At 43.3% G+C, this 25,814-nt stretch overlaps 1 protein-coding gene and 1 long non-coding RNA gene across 5 annotated transcripts in view; one reads left to right on the top strand and one right to left on the bottom strand.

The window, feature by feature from the left end:
• Nucleotides 1–21,013, top strand: part of LOC121894674 — a 62,769-nt gene extending 41,756 nt beyond the window's left edge. Inside the window, exon 3 of the long non-coding RNA XR_006095597.1 lies at nt 20,761–21,013. This is a non-coding gene — a long non-coding RNA (uncharacterized LOC121894674). The remainder of the gene's footprint in view (nt 1–20,760) is intronic.
• Nucleotides 15,601–24,968, bottom strand: gata2a (GATA binding protein 2a). 4 transcript variants are annotated; one of them, XM_042407411.1, is made up of 6 exons: nt 24,885–24,968; nt 24,235–24,648; nt 22,920–23,492; nt 19,996–20,153; nt 17,536–17,661; nt 15,601–16,826 (listed from the first exon to the last, which is right to left on the bottom strand). In XM_042407411.1, the coding sequence occupies exons 2-6, from the start codon at nt 24,461–24,463 to the stop codon at nt 16,527–16,529; spliced, it is 1,386 nt and encodes a 461-aa protein (XP_042263345.1). In that variant the 5' UTR covers nt 24,464–24,648; nt 24,885–24,968; the 3' UTR covers nt 15,601–16,526. The 4 variants fall into 4 exon arrangements, with proteins under 4 accessions (XP_042263345.1, XP_042263347.1, XP_042263346.1 ...); XM_042407413.1 differs by having other exon boundaries at nt 19,996–20,141; XM_042407412.1 differs by lacking the exon at nt 24,885–24,968 and adding an exon at nt 24,782–24,868.
• Between the last annotated feature and the right edge of the window lie 846 nt (nt 24,969–25,814).

Here is a 25,814-nt window from a genome sequence, read left to right as displayed (position 1 = left end):
CAGAGAATGAGGGCACAGGAGAGACAAAGGAGTTAAAAGGAGGTCGGTTCAGTACAGAGATGTAAGAATGGCATTTTTTAGACCAACTTTTCAGGAGGTAAAGGTGGGGTTAACAGTTTGAGGCAGAGACAGGGTGGGACGTTCCTCAGAGATCATAGCATACCAAGAGAGGAAGACAAAGAAAGAGGGAGGGAGACACGTTTGAGTCCTACACTAACAAAAATCTTTGATCTGTCAGATGCAGTAATTCACAATAAAATCAAACACGATTTCTTCTCCCTCCCTGTCGCTTTGCTTTAGTCTGATCCCTAAATCAATCTCTATTTCCTCACTAAGCTTTGCAGAAGAGTTCATCAACCTATAAATTAATATACAGTTAAGATTAAGGTCCCAAAATGTCTGTATGATGAAATTTGGATAATTGAATGTCCTACAGAAAGAAATTTAACTTGCTTATCTTGCATTTACATCATGCTTATTTAGCTGTTTTCTCTGCTTACAAATCAAGATAGCATGTGTGATATGCTAGTGCAATGTGACATGATGCTCAGATCCTATTACATAAATGATTTGATCTAATATTGTTAGTTTATTACCAAGTAGAAGCAACTCAGCCCACAACAACATGAAGCCTCAGCTGACAATTGTGGGTGTTTCCTCTGTGTTGCCATGCACTATTGGTCAATTTGAATCAATTTGAAAGAACACATCGTTGCACACCAAAATGCATCAGCCATGCCAACACCAGACTGGCCTTACAAACACTACCGTTAGAGATAATACCCCAGGGATTGAGGAGGACAGAGAGGCTGAGGACAGGGGAGGAAATGGGGGGGAAAGGGGGAATTAGGGAGAATGAGATCGGTACAAAAAAAGAGCTCAGTGGAAGTCATTGAGTATCAGGGGAGTTGTATGGATCCGTTATGGCGTAGGTATAATTAAGAGGGACAAACAGAATGTGCAAAGGGAGTATAGTAGGGTGTAAATGCATTAGGGCCCCTAACCCACAGCCTGCTGGGATCAATAAGTCTCCATTCACATCAGGCTGGACAGGAGCTGTCCAGCTCCCTGAGTGCTGAGGGAATCAGGCTCTCTCTCTGAGTCAGGGAGTTGGTAAAAAGATGTATAAAAATCTCATGTATTATATATTGAGATATATAATACACTGTGCAGGCAGCCCATTGAAGGAATTTCATGTCAGACACCTGTTGAAGGCAGCAAAGGGTAGATTAAATAGGAAAAGACAGAGAAACCAGCAGGGAAAGATAATGTAATAAAAATGATCAGACAAGAGCGAAGGAAAACGGGAGCCTACATTGAGGAGATGATGACAGGCAAAGGGAGGAGCACTGATAACCTTGCTGTCTTAAAAGCTTCCTCCGGAGCCTAATCAGGCCTCCCAATTACAAAAACGAGCTCCCAATGTACCACCCACCCCCAACCCCCCTGTCCCAGCGCCTGATGTCCCCCCCGATAAACAGCATTATTAATTAAAAGGCTCCAATTGAATCTGTGTCTGATGGACGAGCCTCGGGACGATTAGCTACAAGACCTGACAGAGCTTATTTCAGCGTGGCATGATGGAATCTGTCGATAAAAGGAAGGAGACAAGTCAACACACCAATACAATGTCATAGAGAGGTGGACAAACACACTGACAAAACATTTACTTAAATTATAAAGGCATCTGTGTTGATCAAAATCACATATAGAAAAAAATTATGAGGAAGTAAGGGAAGTATCTATTATCACTTGTCATCTCAGTCAGTGTCAGTTGCAGAGCAGTTCACTTTTTTTAAAGATTATATTTTGGGCTATTTGCTTTTAAGTGAGAGGTGACACAAGAAAAGACAGGAAATGTGTAGAGAGAGAGAGAGAGAGAGAGAGAGCAAAGAGGATAATATGTAACAAAGGTCACCACTTGAAATTGAACCAGGGATTTTGCAATTACATGATCATACATCTTAGTGGGCTAGTACAGCTATTTAAAACTTATTTCATATGTAGTGGCTTTAAGGTGACTAGCTGAAAAATCCAGTGCGAACAAGAGTAAATTACATGCAATCTCTATAGACAAGAAGTCTTTAAAGTGCTCAGAAGAGATGACATTTGAACATCTACAATTCCATGACAACCAGACAAACTCTGTATGCTGAAAAAGATCATGTGATATGATTGAAAGCACCAGACCAGCTACTAAATGGACCTTGTGGTGAGATTGTTTTCTCAAAATCTAACCTAGAAGCTGCTGAACAGTTGCCAAAATATATTAACTAATTTCCTGCTAAATTCAAGCAGTCATGAACACGTCTGTAGTCATTGACGCATTAAAGAGTAATGTTATTAAATGTTTTTCATTTATCACCAACTCATCCACAACATTTTTCATTGTTTTTACCATTAAAAATTGTATTTCTACTATTGAAGCAACAGGTAAATGTCAACCCTCTGCTTAGACCTTACATACGAGTAGATGTTGACAGACATGAGGATTTAAACTGAGTCATGTGCGCATGACGGAAATATATCCAGAATTTATTAGAATATTCTCAATAAACCACACAAACAAGAAGAAATCATATTTAATACAGCTAATCCACTTCATTACATCCCAGTAGTGGGATTTAATGAGGTACATTTAGTCAAGTACTGTATGAAAGTACAAGTTTGAGGTACTTATACTTTAACTGAGTGTTTCCTTTTTGTGCTGCGACATTTCAGAGGGAAATATTGTACTGTTTACTCCACTACATTTATCTGTCATCATCCTTCTTCTTTTCCCCTCATGGTATAAACAATCCTAATACACATCACCGACTAATGGCAAATAGATTTTCAGCATCATTTAAATCCATCTCATAACCTTAGTCACATATTATGAATTTATATTATGGAAGTCTTTACTTCATACCATCTGTTAAAACATACATACTCACAGTTAGGTTGCACCTCACTGTGTGAAAGTTTGACGGTAGCTGTTTATGGAGAGGGATGTAGACATGGCTTGGCTTGGCTTGGCTGGGACGCCCCACCACTGCTACCCCTCCACCCCCCCGGGGGAGCCTTGGGGGATCAGATAAGACTGGGTTCCCAGATCAGGGTCAGATTGACAGTTGAGTGCCTGAGGAAGAGTGATGGGCTTGGGATTGGGTTTGGAAGGAGGTCCCTTCTACAGGAAGGCCCCTGAGGGACCTCCAGAGCCCACAAAGTATGTTGACCGAAATGATACTGATTACTTGATTAGGGAGAAATCACTGAATGGAAAACTGGACATTATTATTATATCAGAATTTATTCATTGTTTGACTGAGTCTGGATGGGACTGGACTTTGTGGAGCTGAGCTATGGTTTCACTTTTAGTGATTAGTGATTCACTAATTAGTGTGATTGTATCCAATTAGCTCCTGCTTGTGAAAGAGCAATAACATATTTGTAGCTGATGAGATTGGAGCTTGACAAGAAAACAGATTGTAGTGCCTCTTGGGACTCTTCCTCTCCTCCTCCTGTTGTATGATAGGACAAGATAGTTAAATAATGAGAGCTTTAGTTGGGGTTGATTCCCACATATGTATCAACCATAAATGCACCAACACATTATAAGAAAGGTCAAAGGGCAGATGCAAGGATTTTATCTAAGGAAAACCATTTCATGTGAGAAGTGATAAGGCTCCTGAGGACAAAACAAGAAATGGTGAAATTATCTTTTAACCGTAATGGTAGATTTTAATCAGCAACAAAGTGACAAATTTAGCACATTAGTTTGTCTTAAGTAAACATATCTATTTCCTGGTTACAAGTTGCGGCTTTATGATTAACTGGTTGTGTTTAATAATTTGCTCATGGTTAAAAATACTTGTTTTAGATAGTAAATTAAAGGCAGAAGTAGCTTTAACCAGCTTGCAAAATCCATGGTATCTCATCTGAGAGGGGATTGTACTCTGTGTTATATTTAAAAGAAAAAAAAAAAGATATTCTGGGCAATGCGCTCTCAAGGCCATCGAGGACTCCTCCAGGGCTTCTGACTTAACCAGAGAAATAATGTTGCTGCAGACACAGACTGCATTATTGTCCTTAGCCTGCAGACAACCTTTCACATATTTTCCCTTTTGGTTGATGGAGCTTTGAGACTTCATGTCTCTGCTAGACACACATACACAGACACACACACACACGATTATATACACATACTCATGCCCCTTATAACCGTGAACTGACCTATTAACCCAGTACACAGCACCATTTACATTCAGTCACACACACTCACGTATGATTACACACTCATATATTGCACTATGTACACAGAGGGAGTTACGGACGTGCACATACACTCACATACCATTTCCGTCTGCCGTACACACGAGCAGAAATGCACAAACGTGTCGGTCAGACAGACTAACTGGCTCTCGGGCTAATTGAGTAGAGTGTGTGGCCCCGTGTGGCCCTGGTCTGACCCCTCTGTAGCCAGGGACACCACTGAGCCGCTGCTTTGATACATTTGATACGGTTTAAGTGAGGAATGAAGACCTAAGCCTGTTTACATTTGAACTGGATTAGTGTTGGGGTGACAGTGCATTAACGAAAGGGGGAGAGTGAGAGTGAGAGTGAGAGTCAGGAAAAGCAGAAGTTTTGGAAGACATGAAAGGAGGAATCAATTGTCTTTACTGTAAATCTAACAGGTGGTATTGCCAGTTTGTGCTTGTTTCATTTGCATTTTTGCCTCCTTTTAACTTTTCATATTTTGTGTTCATGGTGTAGACATAAGCTGAAGATGTTGCTGCAGTTATTTCATGCTTGTTCAGTTTGTCTCGTATAAAAAATGAAATTTCTGCAGTGTGTGAATATACTTTCAGTTTTATACACATGCATGCTTGTATGCTTGCCAGGCCTTCCTACAGGGAATGTGTATTGTTTCATTGTTTCAGTGACCCTCTTTTTCAGTGATGTAGTTAACTGTTTATTATGGGTATCATGCCATTATGTATTAGTAAAATAGCTCCCTGCACATTATTCTAATGGAGTGACTGAAAACAGGAGGAATCGGATATCTCTCTGTTTCTGTGTGTCTCTTGTTCTTTCTCTTGTTCTTTTTCTCTCTTTCGTCTTCGCCCCCACCCCCACCTCCCACCCCACACCCCCCCACGCATCGCTCTCTCCGTTTTCCTGAAGTAATGATTTGATGTTGCTAATGGCTTCCTAAATTTTGTAGAGAGGGCAGAACCAGCACTGTCTAGAGTTTCAGACGTTGGAAGTCTGCCAGGCAAGGAGGGAAAGTGAGGAGGGGGGGATTCAGGGGAGCCGAGGCTGGGTTGGATACCGTAGGTAAGGAGGTCGAGTAATGAGTATTGGGATCAACAGGGTGTTATCCTCATAATGGCTTCCTTTTCAAAATATTACTATTTCCTGTTGTTCCGACATCCATACGTCACAAAAGAAGAAGAGAAATCCCCCAAATAAATCAAAACGCTTGAAGCCTAAACTGTCTTCTTTCTCAGAAATATTAATGGCAACGGAGTCGTCAAGGACAAACCATATAAATACTTGGAACACTCTGATTCATAACCAGTGTAAATTAACTTGTCACATATAAAAACAAGTAACAAATCCTAGATTTGGCAAGGCTGTAACTACAGTAAGTAAGTGATAACATTTTGCCTCAAGGTGTGTCTGGCCACTGCTGGGACTAACACACATGGACGCACAGCCTCAACGCTGCCAGTAGAATGGATTCTATTGTTGGAGGACTCTACTGCTCATTCAAGTTAGCCCACATGAAAGAAGTCAATGGCAGGGAGAATGGCGAATGAATGTGTTGGTGTTTACATGCTCGTACGTCTGCTGGTGTGTGTGCGTGCGTGCATGTGTGTGCACGCACGTGGCAGCGTGTTTGTGTGTGTTTGCTTGTTTGTCACATGATGTCCTGTGGCAATCCCTAACTAACCGTACAGGCGCCAGTAGAAGGTGGGGGAGCGGGGATGAGAGACGGGCATGAGAAGATGCAGAGGAGGGAAGAGGAGCTATGGAGCCGTGGAGGGGGGCACTCAGGCTCACTGCTGTCACATGATGGGCATATAATGAAGCCAAACTACATTCAAACTGTTGAATAACTGCGCAAATGACTCATGACCTGACTTAGTATTGTGTAAAAATGGGTCTACAGTTCAGTCCTCTGTAATAAACGCCATATCAGAGGATACGCTTCTGTCAGCACGGAGAACAGAATAAGTAGATGTTTGTTTAACGTTTACATTTAAAATCTAATGCACGCAGAGAACCTTGGACACATATTTTGGACTTGCTAATATTCTCACTGTCCTTTGATACTGTGTGTGTGTGTGTGTGTGTGTGTGTGTGTGTGTGTGTGTGTGTGTGTGTGTGTGTGTGTGTGTGTCCTAGAGACTTGGATCTGCTGCCAGTATTCAGTATAGAGCCTGTAACGTATAATGGAGGTATTAAAAATACTTTACTGAGGCAGAGCATTTCATCACTATCAAATTAAAAACTAAACATTATGCCAAGGTGGTACTTCTTAGCAAAATGCCTAGCTGGCTTGACATGAGTCCAGAGTCAGTGGACAAAGGATGGACACAGAGATGGGCACAAAAAACATCTGAAAGGAAACAGAGTGGCTGTGTGTGGCTCTTTATCACAGAGGCTTAGTAATGCTGTCATATCTAATGCTCACACTCCATTAATCTCACAGCCTGTATGTGTGACTGGGATTGCGTGTTGGATGGCACTCAGCGAGTGTGTGTGAGACTCCATGTGGCCGAGGTGGTAGTGTTTACCCAGTGCATAAGCAGTGGTTGGCCGCAGGCCTGGTACGCCACTGTGAAATGTGGCTGACAGAGGCAGCCCATTGCCCTCTCCACTGTAATTTTGTGTGTGTTTGTGTGTGCGTAGTCTGCTGTGTCTGTGCATGTGTGCGCGCGTTTGTATGTGAAGTCTAAATTAATTGTAGCTTTCGTTGACTTTACTGCATAGTTGGCATGCACAAAGTGCTTCTGTGTTCAATGTACAGATCTCTACGTGTCGATTTACAGAGAGCAGCCACTCACCTTCATTTTATTCCTCTCAACAGGCCAGAAAGAGGCTTTTTTATAGGAACAGTGGGCATGTAGTTGATGGTTGTACAGTTACAGAAAGGGAGTGGGAGGGAGGAAGAGAGAATGGTAATAGGGTGGGAAAAGGGAAATGAATCAACAGAAGGCCCTGCCATCCTGGCTTATTCAGCAGGCCTCTCTCCCCTCGTCTGTCGTCTATTTTTTCCCCATTTCGTTCTTGAGCTCTTGATCACTTCTCTTTCCCCTCTCCACTGCATTCCGCACAGTTTTGTCATCCTGCCAAGGAAACGAATCAGAGAGCCCTCTCTCAGTCACCACACTTTTCCTTTGTCTCACTCTGCCTTTCTCTGCTCGTAGTTCGGTCGACACCCTACTGTCTCAGCACACTTCACTTTGACCCCCGCAAGCCTATGATGTCACACCGGGAGCAAGGGCTGTTGGGAAGTGACCCGAGGTCGAACAAGCTCGTGTCCAGCGAGCATTTTCTGCCATCTTCAAGAGTGTCGTAAAATTCTCATTCTTCCCTTTCAGGAGAGTGCTTCCCTTGTTTGGAGAAAGTGTCTCCTGTTTCAAGAAGTCTGTCCTGCCCTTTTAAAGAGTTTCAAAGTGGCTCCCTGATTCCCTATTTTTCTTCTAAGCTAATTTGATGTGTCTGTACATGCCAGTTATCATGCTACAGAGCTTGTTATTTGCACCAATAATTGAATGAAGCCATTTACATCACTGACTTTTAATTAATTTTCATGTGTTGTTTTCTTTTTTCGAGATGATCTCCACTGAAGCATGGCAGTGGTGAAATGTTTTAATCAGACGGGTAAATGGAATAATTCTATCAGTCAATTTGGTCTTGTCTTTATTTTTACATGGGTGATTAACCATGTTACCAGTTGTTCAACTGGCAGGGTGGATTAACTGGATTAGATGTTCTGTATGTGTGGGACTGCGTACATGAATGCCTGTGTGCTTGCTTGTGTGTGTGTATAATGCGTTTGTTTGAGTGTGCATGTGTGATGCCAATTAATGATGGCTTGGCAGGCTAAAAGTCAATCAGAGGCATAAATGTAGCACAGAGAAAGAGACTCGACTTTACCAGAGTGAGAGAACAGTGATTATACCTGCCCACATGACCTTTGGCCTCTCTAACAATCTGACAGTTTGCACTTGCATACATGTATCCAGGTGTCTTACAATGCACCAAATGGAGAAGATGTCTATGACACTTAAACCCTCACACCATCAACTCTATCTATATTCTTTGCAACCTTTAGTGCTTTAGTGAGAAGCTTGGTGGTAAACATGTCGCTCTGCTGTCTCTTTCTTAGCTCTTATCAGGCCAGATAGCCCTCAGATAGACACTCATACCCGCACAGTGAGAGGCTCAGCTAGCCACAGCAGCTGATGGAGCTGATGCAAGGCCGCTATGACGACAAGAGGACAGGGCCTTATCTGTCGTCATGGTGCTGGCCATGATGGAATGATGACAATCTTCTCATGGCTTCATGTTTTTTTTGCAGGACCACATGACTGCTAAAACGTACACCTGTGCAGGCATGTAAGCACTGTCACTGATCAGGTGCACTATGCCATCCAAATGCAAGAAAAGTGCAAATACAAGTGTTATATATAATATTGTGCGTCCATAGCTGTGTTGGACGCGCTTGTCTCAAGCGTCTTCTCAACCAGGGAGTCGATGCAGACAAGCAAATGATCACGGTCATGCAGAAACCGCAGGGAAGTGAGTTTATGTTGCTGGCCCGTTTTTTGACTCATCGTGCTCTCACCGCGGTGTCTTTTTCTTTCCGACAAATATGACAGATGCATATCAAGCTGTGCAGTCTGCTCAGGGGAGATAAGGGCCAGTTAGGTGCTGGGGTTGCAACATCCCACTGAGCCAATGAGTGAGCACAACGCCTTTTCATACCGATCCTCAACAGATAGGCCTGCAGTGCGTGTGTGAGTGCGTGCATGTGTGATGCCACTGATAATTTCTGTCTCCACTGAATTCTGGCATCTACCATGTAATGGTTACAGGCCTGCACACGTCTCCTGTCCTGAAACTGGTTTAAAGTTAACGAAAGTTAAATAAGGAGAGACAGTTGAGGAGCATGTTGTCTGTCCAGCTTGTCAATGTAATGGTTATTGAGGTAATATGTGGTGTAGTCTTTTTGACCTTGCTGATCAAAAATAGGAAGTGTCAATTACAAAATGCAAAATGTCTGTTTGCTTGTAGAAAAAATAAAACATTGATACAATTACAGATATCAAAAACTTTCCTCTATCTACTGTTTCGATCTAAAAGAGCTTTTGACATCTACAATTTCGCCCTTTAGAAATAACACTTTCATCTTTCTCATCTCTCTTCAAGACGTCCGTGTGGTCCTTTAATGCTTTAATCATATTAAGCTTCTTTTTTTTTTTTAAACGAAGCGCACACTGTGTTTCATTGATGGCACGTTCATGAAACTGGCCTGTGTGTGTGTTTGTGCCTGCCTATCTGTGTTGACCCGACAACTATTGGGTAAACAAAACTGGAGACACAACAAAATCTCAAACTGAAGATAAACACTGAGAACAGTAGTCAAGGAATGCCCTCACCTCATGCAGCGTTTCTGCATGAGTGACGAGATGAGCAGCACTGAAATGAGGCCTGGTCGGTTCATTTCCTTCTATGAGGCTGGCAATGTAAGTCAGCAGTTCTCTGGTGTATCTCTGCATACAGGCACACTTCAGAGGCAATCTAGATGCCTGAATAACCCAAAATATAAAAGAGAAACTTTTTTAAAATAATTTTTCGTGCTGTAAACATAATTACATAGATGCTTGTTGTCATATGATGTTAATACAGATGTATTCATATACATATTGTGTGTAAAAAAAAGCATGTTTTCTGCTCAAAATTAGCTTGTATACATCTGCTTGGGTTTGAAAGGTCAGTTTAGCTACTGTTCGGCTATCTTTACCTCGCACGGCAGGTACACTGGTTGACCATGGCCCCAGTTTGTGCCTCCCATAAGTTGCTGCTGGGGCAGCAGAGAAACAATGTCTTACATGAACGAGAGAGTTATTCCTCTTCTGTGGCTGTAAATACAACTCATTGGCCCGCCAATAATTGTGTTATATTCACAGCTTAACAAGATATTTAGGGCTGACACACACACACACACACACACACACACACACACACACACACACACACACCAGGAGAACTTTTATCCCAGCTACAACAAATATACCCAAACAGAAACTCCATCAAATGCTGTTTCTAATGACTCTCAAAGCAGCATCTTTCCAGGGCAGACACGGAGAGTCCGACAGCAGCTGCTCACAGCTGGTGAGCTCTGACTACTAGTACTACGTTGCTATCTATGCTACACTATGCGGCGGTCAGTTTGTGTCCCCAAAACCCATCACATGCTACGTAGCTACGAGGTCACGTCTCCTACAATCATTGCCCTCGACTCCTCTGTTGCGTTTTTAAAAATGTTGGGAGGGAGGGTGCTAGCAGAATTTGAGGATGTAGTTACTCTTTCAGAGTAGGTATGCTTTGTTATGAGGACAAGTTGGTCCATGAGAATGAAGTGGGCTTGAAAATGAATTCAGGAAAGCCACAGAGAAGCTCTGTCACTTAATCCACCACACAAGCAACCATCGTTCGTCTACAATAGAAAGCTTAACCGCTTGGGAGTCTGAGCGGGGCACGGTAGGTCTCTGTTGGCTTCTACTGTCCCCTGCTGTCTTCCCATTCTCTGTCTGGTCATCAGTCCCTGTGGGAGTGTCCAGAGGATCCATCTAGGGGTAGGCACCTGGGTCCCATCTTCTCATTCCTGGCCATGGGCCAAGGTGCCCTGGACTCCCCCACCTCATGCCTTTCTCCAGTTACCAGCCAGTGAAAGCGAGCGGGGCGGGGTGGGCGCTGGGAATGGCGAGGGACATTATATGGGCGCGGAAGAGGATGGCAGGTCCAGACACCCACTCCCCTGAGCCCTCCAAGGCATTAGTACTGTACTTGCCCCCCGGTTTGTCAATGGGAGCCTCAAGATGAATGGGCTCATTTGTCCTCAGACAGTGGGGATGAATTTGTCAGTCGGAGCAGGTGAGCAGGGGGGCCTCAGCGCAGCAGAACACGGCATGAATGAGACCTGAACACTACCTGTCCCAGGTGAACACCCTGAATGCTCCCTGTCCCAGGTGAGAGGAGACTGACCTCATTTTCAGGGTGAGTCGAGGGAGGGGTGCTCTGCATGTCCACACCCTGCCACTGACAGCTACCTTTTTAACAGATTACAGACTGGACTACTGTAGCAAAGAATGTGTGAATGGGGGAGAATGGGAAAACGGTTGGATGACTGATGCTAATTCATAATGGTCTTGGTTTGAATTGCAGCAAGTTCATGTGATTAGGGGAGTTGAATTGTGTCAGGATTTTGTATCTGCTTCATTTCAACAGGGATTGTGGACAAACAGTGGAAGCCAGACACATTAGCACGGCAGTAACATCAAAGCAAGTGGATACTGAGTCTGAGAGGGGATAATCATCAGGGAGTACAACATAGCAGCCACAAAGACCTGTAACTCTATGCACTCAAACCTCTTTCATTATTAGAACACTCTACTCAGAAAGTGCTTTTAAAAACCATAAACTGTGGCAATAAGGTCTGTCCCCTGCCACCAGTAAATGAAACACTGTCCCTGTTCCTTTCACTTCCCTACTGTCATATTTACACATTATCCCATTGATGCTAATGAAAAAGTGAGAAAGTTGTCTTTCAGAGCATAAAACATATATTCAACATATTCTACATTGTATTTGACGGTCATATGTTTTTTAACTTTTTTACCACACTTGACACCCAAAATACATGTAGGTTACAAATGCAAAACTTGTAAACCTTTCATTTAAGCCCAAATCCTTATTGTTAGCTTTGTCCTTTGGTTAGCTTTTGTGTCCTAGCACAGGCTGTGAGTGTCATAGAGAACAATGTTCAATATTCCAAATTATTCAAATATAAACTGTATGTTTACAACGCAAGAAGTAGACTGATTTTAATAGTGGGTGTACTTACTGCGTTCAGGACAAACCCGCAGGAACTTACAGTATGAAATCTTTATAGAGAATTACAATTTAATACGATTCAAAATGTTTATCCCTCATAATCAATCTCTTTTTACCGACCTTTATGGTCTTAATTGGTCCTAATAGTACAAATAAGTATTTCCTGTGTGAACATCTCACTTCCTGTTTTTCTTTTTTTTTCCACTGCTTTGAAAAGCCATGTCCTCAGTCAAGCTTGGTATGCAGCTGTAAGTAGCAAGCAGCTTTCACTGTTTGGCTTGAAGTGGTGGAGAAAAAAAAAAGTTAAGTGTCATAGGAGGCAAAATGATGCAAGATATAAACATGTATGACTTTTTCTGACTAATTTCTGACATTATGAGAGATCATCAGTGAGATTCAGTGTTCTGGCAGGTCAGGATGCGGTTGTTTCCTGTCAACAGAGGTCATTGGTGATTATCTGCTGTCAATTCTGCTTCTCTCTGAGTGTCAGTTATTACTGTCAAAGTTTTGCTGATCACATCATCGCTACGTGGCATGGTTGATTAATCTGAGGACTAAAAAGACTTGTCAAAGGGTGTATGTGCAGAGGTTTCCATGAATAGTATTCAGCAGGTGTTTTACTGAATGTACCCACCTTTTTCCTGTTAGCACTGTCAGCGGGGTATTTCTATGAATTTCTCTTAATCCGTGAAAAGAGGAAGTTCAGGTTTGGGTCTCTTCAGAGCACAATCACTATGACTCGGTAGCTATTCAAACAGTTATGAGCTTGGTTAATGCTTCATCATAGCAAAGCACAAGTTCTCTTTTTGTTTAATATCAACAAACAAGCAACTTACTTTTTGTCAGATAAAGGCAGGAATACATGTCCCATGTTTGTATTATCTAAATACTGTCCTGTCTTGCAGCTTTAATATCCTTCTAGGGGTCTTAGGAAGGAGGGATGCTTTTTTAGTTAGGCCCAGGCAAAGGTCAACCCCCATTGCAACACACACGAAGAGACCTGCATCTGAACTGCGCTCCACTTCCTTTCATCTTCAACGTCCCTCTCTCGCTAACTCAACTTTGTGAGGGGATGGTCGGGATACCTTTTGATTCCACTAATTCAATTTGATGAAAAAACAAATACACTGGGGGAGTGGGAGACAAGAAGAGAGTGGGAGTAGCAGGGGGGTGGAGAGGGGAAAATGGAAAAATGAAGAGATGGAGCGTTACATGGAGCTCAGAGAGGGAATGGTGGGGTGGTGGGGTTGGTGAGGACAAACGGAAGAGCATGGGGGGAGACAAAAAGGAGGTAGGGAGTCGAGATGAGTTGAAACATCCAGTTCCAGGTTGAAGTCGTAAACCTCTCCGTGCTCTGATCTAGGTGGCCACCACGCTCACCCCGCCAACGCATCTGACATCTCTCCTCTTCATCTCCTCTATGGAACGCCACTCTGATAGTGAAGATAAGTAACATCCTATTTTATGGCTCTTTTCGTGTCACATAACTCATGATGTGAGCTAGAGAGGGATGTCTTGTTCAGTGTAGCTGTTGGTTTAGTGAGGCTTGGTGAGTAAAAAGTATACACAACCCATACATTACAGAGACTGTATGAATTCAGTGGGGGAGAAAATGGCACATGCTGACCAAAACACTTAGCCAAGCATTCATTTCAAGAGCAAGTGTGCATGTCATGTGCCTGGTACCTAATGTGTTTTCAAGCCTAGGAGATGCTTCCTGCAAACACAAACACTGCCTCTGCGTCAGACATGAGAAGCTTTGTCACACACACACACACACACACAGTCCTTGTCAGCACGTATGCACACATGCCTGTTCATGTCTGTGTGAGTGAGTGTGGATGTGTGTGTTGAGGAGAGGGCAGCTCTGGGAGTCACTGGCCTGGCAGACTGCTGTATTATTTTTGGGAGGGCTGCTCCTTCCCTCTGGAGGGCCTCATTGAAGAGTGCTGGCTCTCTCCGTCTCCCCCTCTCAGGCTCCGGGAGTCCGGCCAAGCCCAGCCGAGTAGGCTCGCTGGCTGCAGCAGCCCGAAACCCACTGGAACCGTGGCTTGTACACGGCCCAGCACCCACAGCACTGTGCTACACACAGATGGCTAGACTGCTTATTGGCAGTCGAGTGTTATATTTTCACTGGTGTTCAGCAAGTGGATGAGGGGGATCCCACCCCCACTCTGAAAACAGAGTCCAATCCATGTGTGTACAGCCAGTCAGTGCTGTGGGTGCTGATGTAGCACGAGCTGACAACAGAGTGATTCAGCCACACTGAATAACTAAACAGCACCTATATGATCAAGCCTCGGGGAAACCCCAGGAGATCAACCACCACAGCAGTCCAGCAGATGTGAGTAGGGTGGAGGGTTCGGGAGGGGGGGTAGTAGTCCACTTTTAGCCTAGACTGTTTAATCGGATGGTTTGTGCTCTGGGTGTGTGAGGGCATGCAGAACTCAGTGATGATGACCTCAAATTGGCCCTAATCGAGCAGACTCATTAGTGGCTGGCTCTGTTCAAAGTTTCTTCAGCCCCTTTATTTTACTGTAATCTTCTAAATGGGAGGGGGAGAAACAATGGCCAACATAGAGTAGGGGAGAGAAAGAGAGAGAGGAGAATAAAAGACAAATAGAACAATTGAGAAAGCAGAAAAAGAGGGAGAGTGAAAAAACATAAACAAAACAAAGAAAGAGAAAGAAAAAGAGGACGAGATGGGGGAGAAACAGAGTCGACGCCTGCTTCCTGGCAGTCTCAGCTGCGTGCACATCTGTGTGCGAAGGGTCTGAGCAGACCCCCACGTGTTTGCTCAGGTCGCCTGATTGCCTTTCCTTCCTCTTCTCTCTCCCACTAAAGACCTGCTGTCCTTCCTCTCACTCCAATCACTGTGGCCAAGAGAGAGGGCTACTCCGACAGACACTGGGAGTGAGAACGGCTCCCACTGAACTGCACTCACAACTCAGTATTTGTCACATATGTTTTTATTAACATTTTCGCTTTTAGATATTAAAATAAGAGATCTTGCGTAGGTTATTTGGTTAAATAAGGGTGTGAACTAGGGTTTGTATTTGTTTTTTTCCAAGTGTGTGTGTGTGTGTGTGTGTGTGTGTGTGTGTGTGTGTGTGTGTGTGTGTTTGTGTGTGTGTGTGTCTGTCTGTGTGTGTGTGGGAGCATGTGGGTATGTGCATATGTATGACTGTGTGTGACTCTGGAGCCCTTTGCTGGAGCCTGCTGTCTGGGTACAATGGTCCAGCCTGGGGCCTCAGCTCCACAAAGAGGCCTTCTCTTAACAACGCCATCACAGATAGAGGAGGAGCCTGACCAAAGCATTTCCACGCTTTAGGGATCACAGAGCTTCCCTTGATACATCTGATATCACTTATGATTTTAATAATCAAGCATTCTTCATTAGAAGGAGAGTTGAGCCTGATGTTGTTTGTGTGTGTACACAGGAATGATCGAGACAGAGCAAACGTAGGAGGCAGTGACAGATTTGACTTCAGTATTAAACTTTATTTCCTTTACTTTTGGGAGATGGAAAAATGATAAAAACATACAGCTCAGGGACTTTTCATCTAAGATAGGTCAGTGTTTTTCTTTACGTAATAACCACGAAATTAAAATCATAACAGTTTCCATGTGTCTTTGACGAAAGCTTTAAGAGTGAAAATAAATTATTGTAGCAATAATTATAACATCAAATATAACAACAATAATAGCAATTAAGCATTTATAAACACTCTATTTACTGTGTCTTTTTTCCATAAAAGTCCGTTATTAAAAACAGGTGAGCATTGTGGTGGTGTACAATCCAGCATGTGAGGAGAGCACTGGTTTGTGGGTACTATAGTCTGCATTGGACTGGTTCGTAACAGAGGTGTACGAGTGCTGTAGCTGTCTGTGTTCAGCCAGTCTTTAGACTTCCAGCACTGAAGAGTCTGTCTGTCCACTGCAGTTACTGACGACAGCCGGGGGATGGACAGGGTGCACGAATCTCAGTATATAATGAGATGAGGTGAAAACAGCGGTTCTTTTTAAGACCTCTCGTGAGTCTCCTGTTACAGGGTCAAGAAGAGGTGGGTACCAAAGTGACTTAGTAAAAATAAGCAAAAAGAATGACAAGCGTCTCCATTCACTCCATTCCTGCAAGCCTCAGTCACCCGGGGGAGTCACACGCAAAGCCCTCGTCACATTAGGTCTTCACAGAGTCCGCTGAAGTCCTGATCTCTGCAGCGTCCCATCAGTGAGGTCAGGCAAGACATGACCTTCAGTCATTAAGTCCAACTGAAAGTCCCTCCCCTCCAACCACTGTACATGACGCAACAAGTCTGCTCAGCTTTCGGCTTGATGTGGAGGCCATTTAGTGTTAATGGCAATGTGGTGGCTCCTACAGGCTGAGGAGGAGTTCTGGGTCTCGAGGAGCCTCAGTGAGGCTCAGCCCAGACCGGCGAGCGATTGGAGTGGTGGGGGTGACTGAATGAAGGGTGAATGGGCGTGGGAGTAGGCAGCATGTGTCCCGAGTGGCTGAAGTGGGGCAGGTGACCCATGTGGGTCATGTGGCTTGTGAGGCCGGGGGCACCGCCAAACGGAGAGGCCTTGTCCTGCATGCACTTGGATAGCTCGTCGAAGCCGTCCCCTACTCGTTTGTTCCTCTTGGACTTGCTGGACATCTTGCGGTTGCGTGTCTGGATGCCTTCTTTCTTCATAGTCAGGGGTCTGTTGACCTGTGGAAAGCAGCACATTAGCTCAAAGCTGCACTGACAGTGTGAATAGTACATTATAATACTTAAGGTTTATTTTGCTGTTAGTTCCAGCTCATTATTTAATATGTCACCAGGAATATGTCCCATATTGCATTGCCAATTAGGATTTACATGCATTTCTTTCATGGTAGTCCAATACGAATGACAGCAGTGTGAAATAAATGTTATAAATAATGAGCAGCTGTTTTGCATATATAGCTGCATTATAAGACCAGTCAGGGGCGTTTTTTAGCTTTTGTCTAATTTAAAACCAAACAGAACCGTTCTGGTCAATATGAATACATGGGGATGAGGGCCTGGCTGGAGCTGAAAGGAACAGCCTCAGACAAATCCTCATCAGTGTAACCGACGCAGTTACACTGAATGACAGTCCCACCCTGCAGCCTCTCCGGGGAGTAACGCCCCCCATTGAAACAACGATGGATTAATAAAAAAAAGAGGACCGGTGGGTTCTGCTCGACAGGGTGAGCAGGCTTTGCCTCCACACTCTCACAGCTTCTCTGCTCCTAAATCGATAGGAGCTGTCCGCCCACTTGACCAGTTAACGACCAGCAACCACCACCCCCCCGCCTCTCACCCTCCTCCCCCAGAACCTCACACTTTAATGCAGCGTTTGTGTTTCTGATAAAAAAAAATAAAAAATAAAATAAAATAAATCCAGGCTACTTACATTGTGCAGTTTAAAGTAAAGGCCGCAGGCGTTGCACACCGGGTCTCCGTTCCCGTTGCGCCTCCACAGAGTGGTGGTGGTGGTCTGGCAGTTTGCACAGCAGGTGCCTGCCCGTCTTGCAGCGGACTGAAGGAAACAGAGAAAACACATGAGGAATAATGACCCATTCACATGGTGGCGAGAGGTCAGCGCGGACACTGAACTGGACAAAAACACAGGGAATATAGTGTTATTTATACACCTATGGCTTATCATTATCATCTGTTATCAAAACCACATTGCATGCAGTGAATTTGTGATTTCTGCCTCAGCGCAAAATCAATAAGAGACAGAAAGTTTTTCTTAAATTAAACGGCGGCACGTGGATTTTTGTGAGGTTTCAACTTTGAACGCAGAACCATGTGCAGAAAAGCATCAAAAGAAGCGACACTCAGACTGGAAAAATTACTTAACTCCTCTATTAAATCAATTGCATGTAGGCAGACCGCTACAACCATGATCGAATTTTCTAATTTGCGCAATAAGATATGGAGACATTTTTCTGCGAAATGCCTGTTTCTGCACACGCCTGCTAGGAATGATCCTATTTAATGAATTAAAAAAAATAAGTAGGCTATGCTACTATTAACATGTTAGAATGCAGGCCTTGTATAAACCCTCTATTTATCCTGATCCAGGGAAACTGAGCTACAAGTCGTGTATAAGACCCGGTGTCCTGCCTGGCTGTGTGCTCCTGCGTCCATTACGGATCAATTCTTCACACTTAATAAGAAACATTAGCTTTACATGCAAGAACCCTCCGGCTCTTTGCTTTGCAGGCAGCATCCAGGATTTTCTTTTAATTAATTTCAGGTGGACTCGTTGCTAGTGACCTGGAGAACAATAACCGCCCTGGTCATTTTTGTGCGAAAATAACTTAAACGCATAATTTTTTTAAAAAGCGCATTAAGATTGTACCACTGCCCACCGAGAATGACAAACAAGAGAGTAACATAAATCCATTTATTTTCCAATCCCCGCCCCTCACGGTCTGTCTCTTCACACATAAGCGGCTCCTCCAGTGTTGTGATAATCTCTTTACAGTGTATGTCAGGCTGGCCATAGAGAATGCAGCGCGCTGGTTGAAGGCGGAAACAGCCGGGAGCCTGACTTCCTTATCTGGGCCGGGCAGATATCCGGATAGGAAACAACTGGATGCCCCTTTGAACACAACTCTGAAAAACACTTGAGCTGAAAATGCAAAAGCTACAGCCACATGGGCCGACCCAGTGGAAAATGTAATGGACTTTTCACGGGGAGGGACGACGTGGAGGTGGTCAAGGAACAACACGAAAAAAATATGATTAAAAAATGAGGTTTGGTGTTTTCAAAAAAAGCCCATCAGAGAATATCTCTGCGGATCGCCTGATAACGGCCAATTTATTGGCAAGTCAAATTACCAGCTAATGTTAATGAAGACCATTAGACCCAGGCTACAGCCTCTGCAATCATAATTAGCCTGGGCAAATGAAAAAGTCCAGACCTCTTTTTTTATTGCTGTAAAGAGATTATAGCGCAGTGAAACTTTTTATTGTTTAATTTTAAAGCAGTAATTAATCCGCGATTATTATTATTATTATTAGGTCTATTATTATTACTATTATTACTATTATCATTATTATTATTATTATTGACGATGTTGCTGTTAATTTATTTCAGTTACCAATACTTATTAAGTTAGGAGCACAATGGAATGGTTATCTTAATTTTTACTAAGCACATAACCAATTGATTATCATTGTTAAATGACAGAGAAAATAGTTTTAATTTATATAAAGTTGTTGTTATTTATGGCTATTTCTGAAATACAACAACAAAGTGTCCACAAAACAACCACTGCCATATAAAAGAATAAAACATTCATTATTGTTCAGTTCCATTCTGAACAATAAAGGGTTCATGAGTTACTGAATAATAATAATAAAAAATAATAATAAAAAACTATAAAAATAATTTTTGTACTCTTGTTTGTGATAGATATTTTAAAACGAATTAAAATACACTGTTTTACAAATTGATGAAAAAAATGTGGCCACATAGAAGTACGTCCAGCCTCAGTAGGGTTAATGGTAGAAGTGTCTGTGCAGCTCTGGAGCAGTGGTACATCAACGACAACAATGTTATGTGTCCATGCTGCTTTTCATTTACTCAAGCATGGTGTTAACTAAAGCAGCATGGGCATTGGTATCAGTAACAGTATCAGAAGTACCAGCAATAATGATAGCAGGAACAATGGCAATAGTAGCAGTATTGTAACAGGCCATGAAGGCGGATCATCGGGGGGTGAGAGGGACAAACAATTCCAGGAAGATCATAGGGAAAATATAACTTTCCTGGAATTGTGCAGCCGGCATCTGCTTTGTGCTCATATTTGGGTGCCTTCTCTCAGAGTAAAGCGATGGAGAGAGAAGTAGGACTCACCAGTCTACGTTTGGGCTTGATAAGTGGTCGGTTCTGGCCATTCATTTTGTGGTACAGTCCGCAGGCGTTGCACAGGTAGTGGCCGGTACCGTCCCGTCGCCACAGAGGAGTGGAGGTGGCACCGCAGTTTACACATTCACGGCCCTCTGCATATAATTCAAGAGAAGGAAACAAGAAGAAATTTTATATAATTAAAAAGTTCACCCTCAGTCAGAAGAACCATATACAGCAGCTGTCCAGTCCAGTCAGGCAACTATACAGAGCTGAACGACATGAGTGGCCCTGGTTGGCCCTGTAATATGAAGTCAAAATCTGTCTGTCCTTATGAGAGTGCAGGTGTACCAAGTGTGCATGGCTGTCATGGACACAGACACCTCTATGTAAACCGATCCAGAGTGGGGAGGCCACAGACAGCCAGAACATGTCCAGAGGTGTCCAACAAGAAGAATGAGACTCACCATCAAATTAGGACTACATTATTCATCAGCTCAGTGGGCACCCACGAGGGGAAATATAAGTGTGTGGTGGTGGTATTAAATGTGCCGGACAGTGTTGCTGTCTTTGATGAAAAGCTTGTATGCCAGTTGGCTTCAATTTATAATATAGAAATGGCTTTCAATCCAGCATCATTTTGATAAAGTCTGTATTATTCACTGTTAGATATATAGTACAATATCTGGGATAGATTTCATGTGCATACCTGGGCTCTTCTATGTAAAAACCTGCTTTTTTAGTTATTCCCACCCTCTTTCCTCTCCCATACAGGTTTGACTGACTTCAAACAGCCTGTTGCTAAACCGACCAATTCATTTAATTCAAGTATCCCTCGCTCCCTAGAGCATCATCTCATTATTCCTGATATAATGCCAGCGACACCCAAAGTCCCACCCTTGCTCTACAATGGAGTCTGACCTGAGCAAAAAGCTATGTTCCTTTTGAAATGCACCTCAGCGTTTTTTTTTTTTTTTTGTACCTCCCTTCTCTTCCTCTTAAGTGTTTCGCAAGTAAAGCAACCACATTAAAGCGGGGTCATTAATACTTTAAATATTCACCAGCAATGACTGATGTACTAAGTCTTATGCAATGTTTAGTGTTGAAATAAAAATGGCAAGATGAAAGCTTCATATGAAAAGTTGGGGTAGACTGCAGGAGTTCTGGTTTTAACAGGAGGCCACACCACTGTAAGGTATATGCACTGACAGCTGAAATGTCATTGTGGCATTTTGTACAACAATCAATCACCATTACTGGCACTGGACATCGACTTTGATAGATAAGAGTCTTTTTTAATGCCGTAGCTGATATGTTTGTGTTACTGATTCAGGCACAGTCTGGCCAGCTTCTTTTAAATGTCACAGTATAACATTTCTCTGCTACAAAAGCTCACATTCAGTCAGATTATCAGCCAGTGAGCATTCCCCAGGTGGATTAAGAAGCAGCTGGACAATGGATGACAATACTGATAATTAGACAACTACATTTGGAGCAGCTTGTTAACATTTCTGCTGTTGACATGTTTGTCCATTAATTCAAAGTACAGCAGCTGGAACAATGTGGGGAAATTACAGACCCATTACCAGACTGAGTTGTTTTTCAAATGTCTGCACATTTATTTTTAAGTATTTCCCTTAATATCGCTCCCAACACACAGTATATTGAATCAGGTGCTTGTCCAGACAGTCAGATAATAGGCTATGTTTTATTATAAACAATTTCTCTGACTCTTAGAATTCAGAGTAAAGGGAAAAACCAATTATGTGCATTTTTAATCAGAATTACTCAATACACTGCTCTCCAAAACGGAGAGCGGATGCACAGACGTAACAGTGTTATTGAATACACCCTCATCTAGAGAGAGAAGCAGATCTACTGTGGACTTGCTTGCCTCCACTTCATGTCAGTGCACTGGGCCAAGGCCATGCTTAAAAACACAAACAGCAGGGCTCTGTCGCCTGTGCTTTGTTAGTACTGGGGAGAGCGGTGGGCGGGGTGGAGGGTCGTGATTTGTTCCCTTGGAGGTATACAGGATATGGCAGGAGCCAGGGCGTCGTGACTCCTTCATTTTTAAGTGCAATAAAGGCCACATTTGAAAGAAAACAAGCCTATGGCACGAAGATGAAGGTATTTGACTTTCTGCACATGACGTTATGGAAACCAGTCACAATGAGACCTCGAGTATATTTGAATAAGTAAAAAATTCTCGTGAAAGATCCGTCAATTTAGTCAATGTTTCATCTGTTCCGAGATCAACAAAACAAAGGCTGTAGATATCAGTGAGTAATTAATTCGTTTAAGTAAGCCTGAACCCAATCATTCAAATCAACCCTATACTCTAACAAAAAAAACAACAAAAAACAAACAAACAAACAAAAAAAACTTAAATCATGATCACGATGGCCCTGGATTAGTCCGATGAGTTCCATCTAAGGTTGATTCCTCTTAAAAGTGAACAACCTCTTACAGTGGATGCTTCTTACGAGTGCGGTGGGACGATGATAGAACAAACGGGCAGGTTTGGAGAAGAGAGAAGTGCCCGATACGAAAGTTTTCACTCTTTTTTCATGTGACCCACTAGAGCAACAAGTTTTGCTTTCAAAACATGACATCAGCATTAAGAATTACATTAGTGCGGGAACAACCTAAAATAAATAAAATGTAAAAGGAACTTTGACGTAAATTCCCGCCTGGTAATGCCCCTGCATTTTTGTAACATCTCTTATACCAACAACAACAACAGCAAGTATGACAAAGTAAGTTATAATATTAGATGGTGAGAAATGAAACATTTATCTAATGATGATTGGTTGGGTAAACTACAGTGTGTAGCGCTTCACCGCTCAGCCGAATAAACCATAATTATTTCATTAGGCCATATCAGTTTAATCTGCCATCTGATGTAAGGGAGAAACACACATGACACTCACCTGAGCTCGACCTGGCTTTGCTTTTGCATTTGGGCGTAAAGCTGGAGGAGGACCCGCCGAGCAGGCTGCCGGGGTGGAAGAGGCTGCCGCTGTATTCGTGGGGTGTATGCAGAGGGTACGCCGGGTAGGTCGGGATGGGGTGATGTGTCTGGGCCTGGCTGTTCATCGAGGCCAGGCCGCTGCGGAGCGGACTACAGCTCTCCATTTTCATGCCGTCTGTCAGCTGCACTTGGTACTTGATCGACTCCTTCTCGTCCATCCTGGTCGAGGTGGAGGTCGGAGAGGTAGGGCCGGGGTCCGGAGACACGTCTTTCGGAGGGGTAGGGGGGAAACTGTATAGGTGCGGGCTGGAGTGGGACGCCGGAGTGAGCGACGAAACCGGGGCTGTGCCGGTGCTGCTGCTGCAAGGGTAGCCGGAGCCGGTGGGGTGCAGGCCGGGTTTGCTGAAGTGGCTGACCGCCCATGCGTTATGGTGGTGGGCAGCGGACAGGGCTGCTTTCCCGGGGTCCAGCCAGGGAATACCGGGGCTGTGGATGAGGTGTGGTCGGCAAACCTGGTTCCCAGTGAGGCGAGCTGAAATTCAAAATAATCTATTTAATATATATTTTTATGAGTTTACAAAGCATAACAAAAGTCATAGACTATCTTACCTGTTAAATGCTCGGAATTACTCAAGTCCGACATTTAGTTTCCCCAGTTCCAGATGTTGATAAAATACTGATAGTTAATTTAAAATAGCAGATTTTTCTCACATTCAGTTAATTATCCTAAACAGAGCGGAGAAGCCTCACACTGTCTGCCTATTTAAAATGGGAAAAGGCCTTCTGGCAGCAGAAAACACAAAAAGCATAGCTACTCGTCAGGGCAGTATCTTTTCATCAGCTGCAGCTCTCGGACTAAAGATTGTTATTAGTAAATTTGCGGTTTTTATTTTATATCCGGGAAGTGCCTCTCTCTCTCCCTCCAGAAACTCCTGCCCCAACACAGAGGGGTTAAATGACATACTTCCCTTTCCTCTCGCTGTCATTTGCTAGAAATTCCTTTTATGTTGCTGTATCGGCCCAGAAATGTCAAGAAGAACCTTTTCAGTAAATTACTACACATTGCATGAATTATTAACTTGGTAAATATTTTCTGCACAAAATTAATATGCATATTCCACAAACACACGCACACACTGGCCAACCTCTATTTATTCATGGATTAATTATACCATACAAAATGTAATAGTACCTTTAATAAAATGTAAAGCTTTTTAAACTTGCTAGACAACATCTCAAATTAAAGTGTCAAAGTAAAGTTGTGCGCATCTTACCGTGTGCTTGGCTGTAGGTGACCCTTGCCCGGGAGTTGGTGTAGTAGGGGTTCCCTTGAGAGTCCAAGTGGTTGAGAAACATGTCAACTTCGTCCTGGGGCAGTAAAGGCGCCATGGGCTCCATGTAGTTGTGGCTCAGACTGTGGTGGTGAGAGTCCGGGTGCTGGCCGTTCAGCACTGCGTGATGGTGCGCCATCCACCGAGACTGATCGGCCGCTGCGACCTCCATGGCTGAGCTGGTCGTCTCCTTTCCTCTGAATGCCTTTCTGTGTTGTGCTACTTTTAGGCTATGTTTACCTCCAAGTGGAAGTTAAATCCTCCTTACAATATAGTTCCTGAGCTGTGAAAGTCTCGGCTGTGTTTATTTACTTCAGAAATAGAATCCTTAAATAACCCGGTCTCCTCCTTTCTCACCTGCAAAGACACGAAAACAAAATGTTAATTCATGTGAAAACATCGCGGCCGCTCCATCTCGCCTCCCATGCAAAGAAGAAGCATCCTTTATATGTACATCTAATCATGGATACGTGAAATATACTTGACACACTTTGAGGTCCTAAAGATTTAATGTCGGGAACAAAGTAATGCACGACAGCCAATGCATCCCGTCTCCGCATAAAGAAAAAAAAACAAATGTTTCCTCTGGATACCTGTTGCAATTTCGATCAGCTGACGGCAAATACAGCTTGGATGTGTAAACCTCCTGATCCGTGCAGTGCTCAGGCTCATTAATGAGATGTGGCGCAGACTGATGCGGCTGGCGCCAGTAAATTCCCATATCAAGCCACAAGGGGCGGGGCCTCGGTCTCAGCCAATCACAACCAGCCCTGCCACAATTGGCTCGCCGCATCCCTGCTCTCCTTCTTTCCCTGCACCGAAAAACTAAAAGACTTATCAATCAGCAGTGTAATTTCTCGGGGGTCTTTCTCTCTCATGAAGATCACACTGAATGAGCAATCGGCCCTTGATAATCTGTTTTTTTTAGCGGTTATAAGCCTAAAGACAGACATTTAACACGGAGGGAAATTCATTTGTGCAATATATATCTTATTATTGACATGATTAATATGATTTAAAAATGTTATCACATAGTAAGCCGCCTTCACCTGTCCATCTGCAAAATATTCTTGAGAATATTAACTATTGTAGAGGTTTTTTTGGAGCAATAAAAAAAAATTAAATCTTGCACCTACTTGCAAAATGTTTTTTTCTTTTAACGATTTAAGTTGGTGATTGAGCCTTATAATCCCACCTATAATTTTAAGTGTTGTTTTTCGCATACCTACTGCTGTTATGTAAATAAACAGAGTTTTCAGCACCTCTAAAACCAACAGAGGAGGAGTCGATTTATGACCCAGAAATTGGCCCCATTGTTGGGAGCGCCTAATTGTCTTTAATTAGTAGCAAGGCATTCCTCTTGTGAAAACAGAGGTTTTGTCTCGGGGACAGAGCAATCAAACACAGTTTGCATACTAATGGCGCCTCTTTCTCTCTTGGTGGCACCAGGGATGGGCGCAAGGCCTCACCTATATGAAAACCAGTTGGTGATCATCAAAGTGTCTCTTAACGCCCTCATTCAG

This window comes from Thunnus maccoyii, chromosome 3, assembly GCF_910596095.1.
Source record: "Thunnus maccoyii chromosome 3, fThuMac1.1, whole genome shotgun sequence".
NCBI classification, from domain to species: Eukaryota; Metazoa; Chordata; class Actinopteri; order Scombriformes; family Scombridae; genus Thunnus; species Thunnus maccoyii.
This window is presented reverse-complemented; position numbering and strand designations above follow the sequence as displayed.

Excerpts from the sequence above, each read along its gene's own strand:
- gata2a (XM_042407411.1), bottom strand. The coding sequence starts at position 24,463 with ATGGAGGTCGCAGCGGCCGATCAGTCTCGGTGGATGGCGCACCATCAC. Across the intron at positions 20,154-22,919 it reads CAAAGCCAGGTCGAGCTCAG|AATTATATGCAGAGGGCCGT; the intron begins GTGAGTGTCATG and ends TTCCTTCTCTTG. Across the intron at positions 17,662-19,995 it reads TCAAGCCCAAACGTAGACTG|TCCGCTGCAAGACGGGCAGG; the intron begins GTGAGTCCTACT and ends TGTTTCCTTCAG.